This window comes from Candoia aspera, chromosome 7 (genome assembly GCF_035149785.1).
Source record: "Candoia aspera isolate rCanAsp1 chromosome 7, rCanAsp1.hap2, whole genome shotgun sequence".
NCBI lineage: Eukaryota > Metazoa > Chordata > Lepidosauria > Squamata > Boidae > Candoia > Candoia aspera.
This window is the reverse complement of record NC_086159.1, coordinates 18,210,102-18,227,113: the sequence shown is the minus strand read 5'-3', so window position 1 is coordinate 18,227,113 and position 17,012 is coordinate 18,210,102. Positions and strand designations below refer to the sequence as shown.

Here is a 17,012-nt window from a genome sequence, read left to right as displayed (position 1 = left end):
GAAATTAAAGTCAGGAGATTAAAAAAAGGAAGGAAATATACAACTAGTTTGTAATAACAGTATTCACTATCTCTCTCCATATCTTTCCAAATAATACAGGGGGAAAACACAAAGACTTTGGAGTCAGATTAAAATACAAAAATTAGAGTATAACTTCTTTATCATACCTTCATTTCCAATCACCGTTAGCTGTGCTTTACATTAGGGTCTAACAACTTCAACCACCTTGTAATAACATTCAAGTACATATCATTGATTTATTTCAAACTTGCTTCTATGGAAGTGTGCTTAAGAGGCTCAACATCCTGGAAGTGCTATTAGGGCTACGCGCACTTTGAAAATTACTCTGAAGAAGTGCACCATCTCTCAGCTCTTCATTAATTTAGACCAGTGTTTCTCAACCTTGGCCACTTTAAGATGGGTGGACTTCAACTCCACCCATCAACAAGAATTCTGGGAGTTGAAGTCCAACCATTTTATAGTGGCCAAGATTGAGAAACACTGATGTAGACTGACTTTAAAGCCTTCACCCTGAGCTTGAAAAAAAATGGTGCTGCTTCTTTAAGGAATCCACTCCTTAAAGTTAAGGAGACTCTTAAAGCACCGGCACATCTTTTTCAGGCTCACGAGAAGCGTGAAAGAAGTTGGGCTATTTTTAAGGAGTAGTAGAGTGCCATTGTCCCACCTGAGTTCTGAAGCATTTCTTCTAAATGATTTTTGAAGCCTACACAGCCTTACTCTCTACTAAGTGCTAGTTATGTGCTATTTATTAATAATCTAAGGGGCGGTTGAAGGAACACTCTCCTTTATTTACTCCTCTTGGGTTCAAATGGAACCCATATGAGGTCGTAGGCTGCCTAACTGAGATCAATGTGAATTCTAAATGATCACTCGTCCTAGTATAAGAAAGCCTGCTTTCAAATACCATTCCCAGAAGACAGGCTACATTATTTCCTGAATGATAACTAAAAGTCCAAAGTTCACCCCCACCCCAGGAATTCTTTTCTGAGACAAGTACATACAGAATGAAGCTGCTACATACAAATCATAGATTGAGTTCAAACATTGGGAAAACTAGCTTTGCAATTAAGACCTTTTTAAAATTTGCACTTAGCTCACCTTAAAATGGCTTCGCATATTATAAATTTTCTACCAAGAAAATATTTCAAAGCAAGGGGAAATACAGTTAGGTTGCAGAGTGTTGTCTATCATAAACTTTTTTTTTCTTTATTTTACAACATAGAATACTTATTTATTTATACTTCAGATTTAGTCACTGCCCATCTTGCTCATATATGTGCGTGAGCATTTTGCTCCATATATGCCCACGTACAATGTCATAAAACTGTACATGTGAGCCATGTTAAAAAAAAAAAAATCTTCATAGAACAAAAGCATATTGGGTCAACACATTATTTGTTGGGAGAACAAATTTTGCATCTTAAGCAATATAACATTGATGAATGTTCTATAGAAGACACGAGGCTCTGAATTCACTTGCAAAAAAATTTGCAATCAATTGTCAAAGGAATCTGGCAGATCTGACTTACTTGATGGGCAGTTCCATTCAGGGGCAACAGGAATGTTACCATGAACTCAAGACTTTGGACAGCCCCCAAAGGCAAACAAGTTATAAGAGCTGAAAAGTAATTTCAATTTTCTTTCTGTCATATGGTTAAGGTTTTTAAAATTATATTTTCAGGAAACATTTTCAAAACCACGCACACTAGAAATTGAATATAAACCACTAACTTCACTAAAAGGTAATGTTTACGTGATTGTCCCAGGCCTGCAAAATCTCTCAGCTCTGGTGCTAGGCACATGGTAGAACCAAGGATCATCAAATCACGCAGTAGTACAAACCACTATAGATTTTCCGTGTGCCTGTATCTTTCCCCTCTACGAAAGCAAAACAATGCTGAATTAGTTTAATTTCATACCACATGCAGGAAAACAGGCCTTGGGGGGAAAAAAACCACTTGATGACAATCGATCTACTGTATGTTAAAGCAAAACCTGTTTTTATTTATTAGAGCAAGCCATCTCTCTTATTAGAGCAAATACGCTCATCTTCGAGAGTGCAACATGACCCTAAAGACAGGGCCAAGTTTTGGACTGCTGTTAGGGGAGAGGGATTAAGCATCTGGCATGATCTTTTCTGGCCTTAGGAGCTAAGAGTACTTGGACGGAAGACCTTCAAGGAATAAATAAGAGCTATAAATTAGCCTCCAAAGTTTTTTTTTTTTAAAGAAAGTTTCTGAAAAATGGCCACCACTTCCATACTGCTGCCAAGGAAACTACATCGACATGTCCATCTGTAAAGTTTTCTTGGCAACAGTATAAGGTCATCACAAGTTGTGTTTGACTCAAATTAGACTTTAGTTAAGGGGTAAAAAGAATACCTTAAACTTTGTATCCACTTTGTGCCTTTTTTCCTCCAAAAACATATACAGGAGAAGGGAACAACATTGCTACTAATCAGCATCTGTGCCACCAGATTTTAAAATTTCAGTGATTGTAATCTGAAGATGCTGTGGAAGATGCAAAAGAGATGCTAAAGGGCTGTCTGCGGGGCCACAACTAGGGCCTGTCATCCGGGGCAAACATGGATTCCATGCCCATTTTGGCACACACACCCCCAGCACAGCACCCAGGGCACATGCCCCGTTTGCCCCCCCCAGTTGCAGCCCTGGTTGTCCATCCCTGTGTTTAGTCTGTTATGGTGCTTTACACACTTAATGCTTAGCAAAACAGAGCATACAATTAAATGGAATGTAGAAACCCTGAACACATCTTCATATAAAACTTTTAACTTTGATTATCCCATCTAATATTATTAATTTAAAATGTAGAAAATTTCAACTAATTGTGTCTTTTTCCAGTTAGTGGCTATTTAACCTGTACTTTTAACTGCCCACAATACTGGGTTATGATTGTTGCATGCATACCACTCCAGCAATGAAAGATAAATATTCTGAATAATTGGTAACATACAATAAAACCATTATTATATGTTAGCTTAATTATTGGCTCAATATTGAAAAGCTCAATTGGCAGTACAGTTCTATGCATTTTTACTTAAACTTAAGTCCAACTGAATTGAATAGGTTACTCCCAAACAAAAAGATGCAAGATTATAGCATAAGGTGTACTGCTTCAAGAAAGTCATTAAAAGTAAGACGTAAACATGCATTTCCCAGCTTTGCCAAAATGTGTACTCTTCCCACAACTTTAAAATTGCATTCTGTTATACAATACAATGTATGACCATGCATGGTAAGTGCAGTGCTTATTAGAGAAATCAATCTGTTCCCCATTTTTATGATTTTGGGACACATAATGCAGTGACATTAACTGTGGCAATATGTGTATGGTTTGATGTATTATAAATGATCAGTTCAAATATCCTGTCATCACATGATCTGTTCTAATCATGCTGGAACCCACACCACTGCTGGAACTTCAAAATATAAAGACATAGTCTATTCAGCATTTTATCAATGCAGCTGTCTTTGAATGAAGAGTAACGGTTTTAATTATGATTTGTCAATTTAAAATGTCAGGTCAGACTCTTCTTTGCACTAATCATGATTCAATTGAGTCTTTGCTGGCCAGTTGCAAACTAGTTTGTTCATCTGGACATCATGCTAAGACAGTAACTATTAAGATATGGTTAGTTTTAACCATAAATACAGTGACCTGGTTCACACATAATCTTAAGCCATAAATCATGATTTACAAACAGCTGGCTTTACACATCACACAAGCCAAACAAACTACTTTATGGCTGTAATGTATGAACTGAAAATATATTTAATGTTCTTTATTCATGATTTGGTGCAAAGTCTGAACTGATCCATAATATTAAGATCTCTGTATTAAGAGTCCTAATATAAAGGGAAAATATGTATCACAAGACATTATTTAAAAGTAAGCTAAAGCACTTATAATTTTAGAAATGTAGCACCACTTTCCAAAGATAACAGAACTGAGAAATTATGCTTTTCAAAACACAGCTAGAATCTATACATCCACTACATGCCTTTACTACTATTTCTTCCAGTTCTGTATTAATGTATAAAAATACCAATGTTATTTTATATAAACAAGCCACCAATTATTTCTTAAATTTAGAATCCTCTGCTTAAATTCTGGAGGATGCATGCTTCATTTTTAAAAATCATAGGCATTCATTTAATATCATGAAGAGAAATCAAAATTAAGTATAGTACATTTTCCTGTAAAAACATACCCTGCAAATATTATATGTTCTTATTCTTCAATAAAAATGTTTAACAGAAAAGAATTAGGTTTTTAAATAGATCATTTGAAATGTTTAGATACTCTGGGGTACTGTTTGGTTCACAAACAAAAAATTATAGTTTATATACAAGTCAGTGTAAATAGTGCGAGAATTTAGATGCAGTAAGCTAATCTAACTTTAAATTTCACTACACATCTATTTGGCAACGTGGAGGTATATCTAAAAACACACAGATATGATTCCTAGAAAATAACTAAGATGTTGACTTCATTATGAAAAAGCTGTATCATCCCCAAATAGTATTCATGTCATTATGATACAATCTCGGAAATAACAGTATTAGGTTAATATTGACAACTTTTTGGCTACAACATTAACTGAATAAAAAGAAAATATGGAATGCTTCTGTGTATTAATTTTATTGACATAACATAAATAGAAGGACAGTTTTTCTAAAAAGAGATGGACTTTTTTGTTCTTTTCCAACATAAAGTGCTAAGAAACATGGCAAAAAGGCTGGCTTCTTTTCAATTGTTTTCAGAAGTAGTGTCAAACCAAACATGAATGGGACGAACACAGCTTTACAGACCATTTGTTGATTCCAGTTTTGCAGTGCTTTCATGCTGATCCTCCAAACTCATTTGTGAATCATGTGAGCAATCTGGTGTTTCACCTTTAACAGCTAAATAGATGATTTTCAACCACTTCTGTTTCAGCTCTTCATTATCTGCTGCAAAACTGTGCACGGACTTGGACTGAGTCAATTTGAAACTATGTGGGAGGTCAGCACTCCTTGGAGTGTCATCTACCGTATAGCCCAAAAGTGGAATAGTAGCCAAGGCTTTGACATCCTAGGTAAACAGAAATAATGTCACTTTAAAAATGCAGCATTTGATAGGAGTCACCAAAAAGAAGCTTCCTAATTTATTACAGAAGTTGTGTTACAGAGGATGTTAGGAGATTTCCAACCTTCTCGATAGGAGAAGACCAGAGGAAGGAAGGAAGGAAAAGCTCCATTATGGTCATTCCTATTAAGATTAAATTCTGTAGATCAAACATGCATCCACAGAAGAAGAAAAGTGCAAAACTGGAGAAAACCACATCTTAGCAGGTCATTAAAGGGATCAGACCTCTTCCCTCCATGCCTCTTCATTGCACAGGGCTACCACACTGAACTACAAAAATCCAGATGACCACAAGATAGCAGCAAAGAGGTGCTGAAAAAGCAAAGCTATCGTTGCATTAGTGGCTCTCCAGATTTATGTAACCCAGATCTGGCATCATAAACAGGTCAGAAGGGATGCACAATTGTCATAGCCAACTCTGATTTTTATTGTTCAAACCCTTCTTTTACAGTACAATAGGGGAAGAATAAAACTCAGAAAGAGCAGGAATTACAGTTGCAAAACTGTAAATGAAAGGTAAGCATGCTATCATGTTACACTGTATAGAGAAAGGAACTATGACACCTTCTGGTGCTCCATTCCTTTTACATACCTGTGGAGCGCCATACATATATAAAACAAGGGCTTCCTGTTTAGGTATCACACACCAAGCCTTTTGCCATGTTTTAGATTTTTCCAAGTATTGGAGAAAACTACATATCACACTGTTCCCAGACACTTCTGCTGATTCAATCTGTGGAGATAAAAGGAATGTATTAAAGAATTCTAAAAGATCACTACAGTTGTTCATAATTTCTTGGAGAATAATTGGTAAAGAATAAAATCATAGCAAATGTCAATTAAGTAAGAAAAGTGAAGGAGAACCTCCTTAAACACAACTGCTGGCTTAGTATTTTGCTATTCATCAAAGAAACGTGACATGGAAGTAATGTCATCTTGCAGAAACAAACTGAATAATGGAAGAACTGCTGGCCTTTACAAAATATTGAATAATCAATCAATTCCAGGGAGCATTTTCTTCATTTAATTCATAGTGCCATTTAGAAGAAGCCGGAGAGGGAACTAATAAAGAAGCTTACAACGAAATATTAGGTTCTTTTCCTCCTTCTGAAGTACTACTTGAAAGTAGCTATGTCAGGTTTGCACAAACTAAGCACTAAAAAACAAACCATGTTTGAGTATGTTTGCAGCTACACAGCAGTTGGTGTGAGTTTGTTGTGCCAGAACCATCATTGGATGTGATAAAGAAGAAATGATGCACTCTGCTAAATTCTGTCACTTTTCTTTTTCACCTTTCTTCTTCTCTACCTTTAGCAGCCAAAATTATGTCCACTGAAGACCCAAGAAACACTGTAAGGAATCATGACTGAGGAACCAAAATTAGCAAGAAGGTGGAGAATTTGTATCTCTGTATACAGTGCTAAATTACAGTTCACAGTGATTACACCCAGTGTGACCAACAGTCAGAAATGTTGGGATTTAGCTAGCCCAAATTAGCTAGGCCTATTTCATAGGCATTATCATGTGCAGTGTATTTAAAAATGGTTTGGTGGCACCTCCACATAATGAAAGATTCATATCCAGTAGCTTGTGAGTTTTCTGCATGTGGCCATAAATTTAGCCTTTGGCTTGTTAGTTTTCATGAGTGCCTTGCGGTATGCATGCAATTTTAAGCAACTATCAGAACTACCAATGGCATTTTATGTTAATAAAATGGGGACACGCAACAAAGAAGATACAAAGCAATGTAAAATAAGCAACAAACAAGGCACAACACACTTTAATTCTTTAAACTTCATACCTCCAAGATTCCTCTCTTTTTCTTTTCTTCACTATCAGTGCACCCTGTTATAATGTGGTAGCAATCTTTACAAACTTTGTTCAGTTTATTGCCATCATACTCAAGATGAGCTTTATAATCAGAACATTTCCAGCAAACCACCTTAAGAAAAATATGGAAAAACAGTTATTTTGGAACATCAGTTTGCTTCCAAACATCAGTTCCAAACCAACACCATTTGTCATGGTGAGATTTTTACTGAAGGATTAATTCTTACTTATTAATTTATTCTACAATGATAGCAACCAAATATGAACTCCACCCAATCTTGTTCTAAAACAGGACTCTTCGTGCATTTAGCACCACCACTCAAAGACAAATATAATTGAAGAGCCATGAAAGAAGATAAGCATAATATTCACCCTTAACTATCAGTTGGGAAAAAGCTGTAAGTTAACCAACTCTCTGTATCATCAACACCCCTATCATGGTTAATACAGGAATACAAAAGTTTGTTTCTGAGCATAAGAACTTATATGTTCACCAAAGTATCCCTGAACTCAGGCAGTCAATATGTATATACCAAAAGCGCTGTGTACAAGAATTATGAATATATAACTTAACATCTAAGAATTACACAATTATCAGAGAAGTAAAATTCTTCCAACTAGAGATTAAAATTGGCACCCTGAAAATATAACTTCCAAAAACAACCTGAATCAGTTGAATGATTGTAGATTATCAGTTGGAGGATCAAATACCCCATGACAGCTCAGAATAGAGATCTGAGAGGGGTCACCATCAAGGCAGTAAAATGAAACTTAGTATGATTACTTTAATGTTCAAGTTGCCAAAAGGAGCCATTTACTGAAAATTTTTCTGCATTGTCCGCAAGGGGGCGCAGATTTGGTTCACCCATGGTTCACAAATTCTGACTTCCTGCCATGGCAAGTGTCAGCTGAAACAAAACAGCATTTAAAAGCAATCACCAGATGGAGTTTCTGAACAAGTTTTTGGCAGCTTCAGCAACTGTTAACCAGCAGATGTGGCTTTGTGCTTACATGCCCACATGCTCGGCAATGATGTCTCCTCCTTGTTAGTGCATTAAACGGCTCCTTGCATTTCATACACATAGTTACTTCATTGTCTCGGATCCATCTTGGGGCTCTCTTCCCGAGCTCAGCAGTCTCAGAGGAGAAAAAATAAATTGTGGAACGTTATTAGCAGAAAAGGTAATTAACTCTCTCTCTCTGAAAAGCCAGGGGAAAGGCAGGCTAATCTTAAAATTAACAAAATGTGCGGATGCTACCAACAACAACAGCTGCATATCTACTACTGAAGAACACTCAAGATTGGTCTGATGCTTTGCATTCCCCCTTGCTAGCAATAACCAAATCCAGTGATGTAGGAAAGGGCAGGGAATGCTGAAGATTAAAAGATCCCTACACAAAGTAAGTTCTACTAGCAATTAGGGGAAAAGAAAAGAGAATTAGACACTTGGATCATGACTTTCATGGCAGCTGTGTATCTATCCCATAACTGCAGTAGACATTAAACCAGAAAAAGATATTTGAATGAGCACAGCGCTATCTATGTGTGCAAGAAGAGGGGTGAAGAGAATTTCTGCAGAGATCATAATGTAGAAGGAGCAAATGGATTAACCAAAAAGACAATTATGTTGTATGATAATTAAAAATGAAGTCTAAATTTAAATGTTTTTATGTTTTGTTTGTTGACTGTATAAAGAAAAGACTATGATTATTATCATAGCATTTATCTTTCTTGCATTTCTTTATCTCTCTGCAACTCTTTGAATTTTCCCTATAGAAATGCTTCTTTTCCAAATATTATGTACTATCCTTTTATTTAGTTTTTTTTAAAAATAATGTGCAATAGAAAAAGGAGTGAGAATTGCTCAGTAGGTAGTCAGACAGAGTTTTTAAAAGAATAGATAAAACACTTGTAACTCTCGTAATGACTGACTGGTAACTGGAATGAAAGGCCTGTTAACAGGAGATTGTCACATAATACATGTTTGTCTGCTCTCTCAGTCTTGACTTTCACATCACAAAATAAAATGTGCAAACTGAGAAATTGTGTGTATGATCAGAAAGGATTTCAGTTACTGCAAAAACACAATCACCTTGAATTGCTTCTGATCATAGCCATGATTTAAAGATTCCATGTTGCCACCACCATCCATGTACGTAAGGGGGCATTTCAATGATTATAACATAGTCTTCCTCTACCTGGTATCTTTCTTTAATTAGTCTTTCTTTAACTGCCAACTCCCATTAAACAAAGGAAGTGCTCTTTGCTCAAATTAACTACTTTAATTAAGCCAGGGAATCATTCGTATACTATAAAGACTAGACAGGGGAAAGATAAATACAATTCAAGAAAAAGACTTGGTAACAGGAATACATGCAAATATGAGCATCAAAGAAATAATTTATTTTAGAAAAATCTACTTCAGAGTAAACTGGTCCATATAGAAAACCAAGGAAATTGAAAGTCTGAGAAGAAGGAATGTGGATTTGGTAAAGCAACTGGATAACAAAGTCCAATCATTTGCTCATACATAACAGGTTCTACTGTTTTTTCTTAGTAGTAATAAATTGGATAGATATAATAAATCCTCAAATCAGTCTGGAGTTGGGGCAGCCTTATAAACTGAAATGATTTATAAATAAATACCTTTACCATGTAGACACCACTTTGTCCATGCTACATTTGACTCATGCTACTTTTATATCTCCCATTACTCCTGCTTCTACCCCCCCCCCTTTTCTTCTCTTTCTTTCGCAAATTAGACTATTGCCTGGAGAGACATCTCTGTAGGGTACTATGCATATCAACAGCATTACAATTCTGCTAATAAAAACACGCCCAGATGAAGATTTAGATGGCAGAAAGGTCATTCTCATGGCCGTGTAATCTGTTTCATGAATTAATACTAAGAAAAGAGTCATAACCTGGACACAGCAAGGCACACAAGCTGATTTTCCACATTTTCTCATATAGATTCTTGAATTAATATGAACAGATAGGAGCATACACAATCCAAAAGTTACACTCAACTTACAGAAACTTCAATAGGCATGTCATCATATTCTTTTGCAATCGCATTTCTGAATGTTTCATTTCTTTGCTGAAAAGCATCTATAGTACTCTGAAGAGCCTGGAATCAATGGAGAAAGAATATCAAATTGAACAGAAGAGAAAATTATTGAATGCCAGACCAAAACGAACAGTAGAGATGGACACATGCTTGATTACAATAATTAACTTTTTAAAGCAACAAATACTGGAGGTTTGATTTCAAAAGAATCACAACAGCAGCAACAAACCCCAGAGGAGTAGCCATGTTACCTAGTTGCACGAAATGTATCAGTCTTAATGTATCTATTGCGTCTTTAGATATAACAAGGCAGGTGTATTTACCTTTATCCATTCTTCTTTGTCTTGTCCAGAACTAAAGAACACAGTTGGAGATAATTGTTAAAAGCATGTTCAGAAACTGTTAATAAACAAAAGTCACTTTACACAGCAAGGCATACAAATGCCGAAGCATATAAAAAGACACCTAATGAGAAGACTGAAAATGTGTAATCACAAGAAAAAATTGAGATCCTGGATTCAAAAACTGATTACTTTCAACTGGGCATGATAAAGTTTATGTTGAAGTATGACTTCTGAAATGTGGCTCATGATGACATTTCTAACTCAGAGATGCCCCCCTCATTTCACCTGTATTCATTTATTTACCTACCTACCTACCTACCTACCTACCTATCAAATGTATTACCCGCCCATCTCACTCAGAGAGTGACTCTGGGTGGTTTACATAAAATAGGAATAAAACATTAATTAAAATACAATAAAATAGTACAATAAAAACAGTCTTCATACTATACGTCTATATACTAGAACAATGTCTCTAATACAGTATGTATGTATGAATGCCAATTCCACTTAGACTTTAGGATTTAGGACTGAATGCCTCCCATCTCTAATCTTCCTTTCCCCCCTCCAGAAATAAAGCCATTTAACGCTGTAGCTATTAATTTGAACTGTACTGAGAAGTGACGTCTATCACCACATATATAAAGTTTTCCTGCCAAACTGAACTCCGCAACTAAACCTAATCATATGAATTTGTACACTACCTAATCTGCATTGTTCAAAAAGCAGATTTGGAAAAGAAGTTCCATACTTTTCATCAGCAGCTCATTTATATAAAAGCCACTTAGCAGTTCCTTTTCCAGTCCTCTCCCCTCTCTGGCATGTATGCAAGTTTGGGCTCAAGTGATTCCTTCCAAATTATCTAAGTCCTCTCCAGCGATACATTAACAGTTACACTGCAGGTGACTAAATATACCAAAGCACAGTCTGGAAATCAGTGCTCTGGTGCTGTCAGTTTCCAGAATTAAGGGATTCTTGACTAGGGCTGTGCAGATGTGAAGGCAAAAAGATGTTTGGGAAATGCAAGGATCCCCACAGAGCACTAGGCTGCACATGATAGCTGCTTTACAGAGTTGCAGCAGATACTGTGTTGCACCCCGGCACTTCCAAAGCATTGTTTTGCCTTCAAATAGTCATGCGATCAAAGGGATATCTATGATTATAGGAATGTCTACGTGACATTATATTTTCTCCAAGAACATCGAAGAAGGAAGGCAAGGCTGGATCTGCTTCTACTTTCATTGCTCATGGAAGCAAAGTAACTCCTAAACACACCAATGGCTATACTTCCATGACTCCAGACTGTTTACCTGCATGATAAAAATAAATCTTATCCATGTCAACTCCTAGAATATGCGAGGTCTAGTAGGGTAATACTCTGGATGTTTTAAGAGTCAGAAATACAGACAGAGGCTGTATAAATTGATCTAATCAAACATTAAGCTCTGTTCCTCACTGAGTTGCAGTAATGGCTCAATGAGATCAACAGGAAGCAATCATCTGTATAACAAAATGCACCTTATAACCACAAGCATCAATTTGCACTCTAGTGGAATCAAACAAATACAGATTCTTCTGGTAAACAAAATCCTTAGGGCAAGCTAATGCAATTTTTATGGGGATGGAGAAAATTACTGTTTATCAGTATATGGAGTGTGCTCAATAACATAAGAAGGAAGATGGAGCTAGTATAACAAGCATTTATCTTGCATTTTCATTCATGCTCATTAAAAAGCAGAAGAGTTTATGTACCATGGAATGGGCCCTAAAGAATCTCTTCACATAATAGAGACAAACATCCTACAACCCACTAATTATAAATAAATTAAACAAACATGACTATTAACCATTATTCCACAGTATTTAATATAAAATGAATTCAATTAACAGCATTAACTATATCTAGTATATTTCTTCAATCTACCAGAAGGATTTATTTGGTTTCAATAGTGGAAGGTTCCAAATCGTTTTTGTAATTTTACACAGGGTATTCTGGGATCTCTTTAGGCCAGACATGTTCTCAAGCAAGAACCTTAATCCCTTCTATTCAACATTACCATTGAAATTGGACATTCATGTAAGAGACAGTTTTACTTTTTTTGCATGCGACTTAATATAACTGTATCTAACTGAGACCTGGCACAATTAGGGAAAAAGTCCATGATGGCATTGATGTCCAAAGACCTGGACTTTGGTCCATGACACCTCCATGGTTCTGTCCTGTATAATTTCTATTGCCCTAATTTTGAGATTGTATCTGGCCAACTGAGACACAAAATATGGAAAGAAATACAGAGCCTGGCCAAATCTAAGATAATATTCTAGTTGAGCAGAAAGCGGTATTTGTGAACATATTCATTGATTGTTTACTGCATGACTAATGACCAGCATGATGAAAAAGTCATGCCAGAATGATCTGTTTGTCTGCAGACATGAATAATAGTTATGTCACAAGGGACAGGAAAGCATTCCATTCCAGTTCAGCAATGCAGCATCAAAAGTGTGCATAGAATGGCTGGGAGGACATGAGAAGTGAGACCCAGTGATCAAATGCCAAATGCTCATTCTGACTGATGATGTTATTATGGGATGTTATCAGAAGATTGCATTTTGGAGATCAGGAAAAAAAAACCTTACCTGTCCCAAAAGGACAGTAAAACAGAGTAAAATTGCACAATGTCCAGGTTTGAAGTAAATGAAAATTGCTTATTGAAGTCAAACATATTTTCATGACAGACAGAACAAAGAGAGAGTGGAAAAGGTACGAGTTAATTCAGCTCAATGCTTAGTTTTGTCCAGCTTTGTTGCCTATGTTTTTTCATTTCATTCCTTTCACCTTCCCTTCTCCTCCACCAACCAGAGCAAAAATATATGTGAGACTAAGGAGCAACAAGACACCCTTTTGATATATGTATCTAACAGATAGGAACTTCTCTCTTTACCTTAAACTGAAAGCAGTATTGCTCTGATGTGGCTATCTGTTAAGTAGTATGTGTAGGAACTGAGAGTATATTCACAGGCAAGTGCATTTTAACTCTGAATCAATAAAGCTAGGTAACTGTGCTAAAGTGCATTATGCTGTCTTGTGTGTCCACCAGGGAAGAATGTCCTAAATTGGCTTAAACAGTATCTTTCAACCTTGGCAGCTTTAAGTTGTATGGACTTCAACTCCCAGAATTCCCCAAACAGCATGCTGGGGAATGCAGCCAGGATCATGACTGGGGAATTCTGGGAGTTGAAGTCCATACCTCATAAAAGGTACCGAGTTTGAAAAAACACTGGCTTAAAGCCAGCATGTCCTTTCAAGCAGGCATTTCGAATTTCAATAAGGAGAATGAAAAGAACCCCTGTTTTCCAAATGAAAATCAGATATATCCCAGTTTTCAATACCTTTACTCCAGGATTCTAAACCTTTTACTTCAGTGCTCCGATGCTTCAAGCAACAGTCTTAAACTCACTTACCTGGCCTGCAACTCCAATGTTCGTTCTTTCCCAGACACTTGGAAAGTGTGTGGGTATTCTTCATTGTGGGTTTCTACAATCTTCATACCATCAATGCCTACTCTTGTCCGGACTGTGAACTTAGATCCCACTAAACTGAATTTTGGGACACAGTACAGCAACATGTTATTGAACTGGAAAAAAATAACAACACACCAACAGACATTAGTCTCCACAATTGTATTAAATGGGTTATATAAAAAAGAAAAAAACACCACCCACTTTCCAACATGAAAGATGGATATTAGTGAAAGAAAAATAAAAAGAGAGATATTCATTAATATGTGGTAAGCTGTTACTCATTATGCTACAATCACCCAAGGATGTTCACTTGGTTGTAGTTCACTTTCAAGATTACAGCCTGAGAGAAATGTTGTATCTGCCAGTGTACAAAATAGGAGTTTGAGAATCTATTGTAAGTTTCATAAAAACAAAGGATTAAAGTAGTGAAGTCGTTTTTATTTTGTTTGATTTTTACTTTTTAAAAAAACTTCTTTGGTTTTGAAACCTTTAGTACAGAAAGAAGTTTCTTGGCTGGAAACTGATTTTGAGTGCAGAGTGTGTGAAATATTTTCTGAGAGCATTTTTAAGTACAGAAAAGGATTCTCAAGATTGTTCTGAGGGTTTAAGCCACATTGTGTTATCTAAACTTTCTGCAGAAGTCAACTGACTTTGAACTGAATCTGGGTTTAAATGACCTTTAGGAAGAAGGCTGGAATACAAATGTAAAAACTTACTTTCCTCTTCACAAAAGATAGAAAAAATAGTTGGAAAAGTACTGTTGAAATTAACAGAAGGTATTTAAGCTTTTTCAGTAGGGACAAGACGTACTACTTAAACACACTATTCATTACTTATCCATTCAAAGGTAGGGGCCATGGGATTAAGAGAAACTAGCCTAGGGAACACTGGCATAAGAACCCTTTTTTTTTTTTCAATCCATTCAATTGTGTCCAATTCTCAGAGACTGCTTGGACAAGTCCTTGCAGTTTTCTTGGCAAGGTTTTTTCAGAAGTGATTTGCCATTGCCTCCTTCCTAGGGCTGAGACAGAGGGACTGGCCCAAGGTCACCAGCTGGCTTTGTGCCTAAGGTGGTGCCTCACGGTCTCCTGGTTTCTAGCCTGGTGCCTTAACCACTACACCAAACTGGCTCTCATAAGAATCCTTTTACTAATCCAGTGTTGGTTTATTTGACTTTATTAGCGCCCGTCCCTCCCAACTCCAATGGAAGAAATGCAACACTGGTTTCTTGTAAACCTCCACCCGCAAATCAGGGAAGTCTCCTTTCTCCGTATAAGTGCCCTTTATCATTGTCAGCTTAACCACATTTCAGCCCTTTATTTGCATCAACATTAGCCCTAGTTAGGATTAGCCATGGTTCCTGGGCCTGTCTGAAGTATAAGGCTGTTTATACATGTCCATATCTAGCATTGATTCAAAAGTTAAGAACAATTAACAGCATTGTACTAAAAAAGGAACCAGGGAAAGTCAATTTGGAAATCTTACTTCCCAGGAAAAACCATAGCACTGAAATAGAACTTCTCACCCACCCCACACAAATATAGACATTTAGTTTTATGGACATTTCAAACGGTACTAGTCAGAGGAAAATACTTACTAAGAAGAGATATCTTTCTTGAGCTGATGTATTCCGAGCAGCAAGCTTAAGTATTTGCCCTTCTTTTATCAGTTCATTTGAAGGATTGACAATATCTTCTTCTTCTCCTAACATTTCATATACCTCCAGTAACTTCTTCAAATTTTCCTTTTTCATCAAAATAAAAGAAATGACAACATTGATGCAAGCTCCTTGCAACTCTTTTATGAAAATTGCAAAAGAAGGGATACATTGGTTTTAAGTGCTACAGTATAGGCTTGTTTTTATTTATAAAACATCTCTCTACCAAAATGGTTGATGACCCTGGGTGGTTTTTGCAATTAAATGACCTTCCTGGTAAGAGGGTTCTATAGGTTAATCAATAAATAACCTTAAAATATAGCAATAAAATACTGAAGTACTATGCTCATTAACTGAAAAGAAAAAAAAATAGTGCAGGTGTGATAGAGTGATTTGAAAAAAAAAATGTTGGACCATCAGACCAACACTGGTGTACATCCAGATTTATATTCCAAAACTCTCCTGAGGCTTTGGCCAGATCTATCTCTCAGGATAATCCTATATGGTGTCTTTACAGAAGTTCCAGAATTGCTAGAGAAATAAAGACAATATGAACAAAAAGTCTAGCTGAGGCAGGATAATGACTGAAAATTACATTCTTTTCACTCTCCTGTTCATCCTGGGGAAAGCACTAAGCATTTTGAGGTCAGTAGCAGTAAAGATGATTACAGGTTGGCTTCAGACAGCCTCATGGGTTATGATGGGGATGAAACAAGAAGGGGATAATTTTTTTATTTATTTAAAAGATTTATATGGATTTATATATTTAGACAGATAGATTTATAGATTCACAAACACGCTCTACAAATGTTAAAGTCACACAGCTACTCTGTTCACATATAGGAGTTTATATAATTTTCTCCTGAAAGCCATGGCTGAAGAACATCCTGTTTCATAAAGAATAGGTAAAGGTAAAGGTTTCCCTTGACATTAAGTCCAGCCGTGTCCGACTCTAGGGGGCGGTGCTCATCTCCGTTTCAAAGCCGAAGAGCCGGCGTTTGTCCATAGACACTTCCGTGGTCATGTGGCCGGCATAAAGCCAAATATTGGTCACTTACAAAAACAAGAATAGTGTTTGAAGAACTACATAAAGATGCCGTTTCATGGGGGGAATCATCCAGGACAAAATCAGGAGCAGGCTTACTTGCCAATATAAATGATAACTGAATTAATTGCTCTTGGGAGTAGTGTAGGAACTTTTGGAAAAACATGTTTTAATAAGAACATTTTTTACTTATGCATTCATAAAATTGACAGTTGACCGTACAGTTTAAATCATCATCAATAACTAAAAGGCAGATTCTGCAAACAGAAAATGGCAAATAAGTTACTCACCATTTTCCGGATGGCGCTGTTGGAGTGACTTGCGGCTGTGGATATAATTTCCAAGGATTCTAGAGAAAAAATGGTAAAAGATTA

General features: G+C 36.5%; 1 protein-coding gene across 2 annotated transcripts in view; it reads right to left on the bottom strand.

Annotated features, from left to right (window-relative positions):
* Positions 1–4,664: 4,664 nt before the first annotated feature.
* Positions 4,665–17,012, bottom strand: part of FGD4 (FYVE, RhoGEF and PH domain containing 4) — a 76,797-nt gene continuing 64,449 nt past the window's right edge. Inside the window, exons 8-16 of one of the 2 annotated variants that reach the window (XM_063307946.1) lie at positions 16,929–16,987; positions 15,534–15,680; positions 13,877–14,049; positions 10,394–10,424; positions 10,035–10,130; positions 8,011–8,136; positions 6,971–7,111; positions 5,762–5,902; positions 4,665–5,115 (exon numbers count right to left, since the gene is read on the bottom strand). In XM_063307946.1, coding sequence (XP_063164016.1) covers positions 4,846–5,115; positions 5,762–5,902; positions 6,971–7,111; positions 8,011–8,136; positions 10,035–10,130; positions 10,394–10,424; positions 13,877–14,049; positions 15,534–15,680; positions 16,929–16,987 — 1,184 coding nt within the window. In that variant the 3' untranslated portion in view covers positions 4,665–4,845. Of the gene's footprint in view, positions 5,116–5,761; positions 5,903–6,970; positions 7,112–7,938; positions 8,137–10,034; positions 10,131–10,393; positions 10,425–13,876; positions 14,050–15,533; positions 15,681–16,928; positions 16,988–17,012 lie in introns of those variants that run through there. The other variant, XM_063307947.1, reaches the window with a different exon arrangement.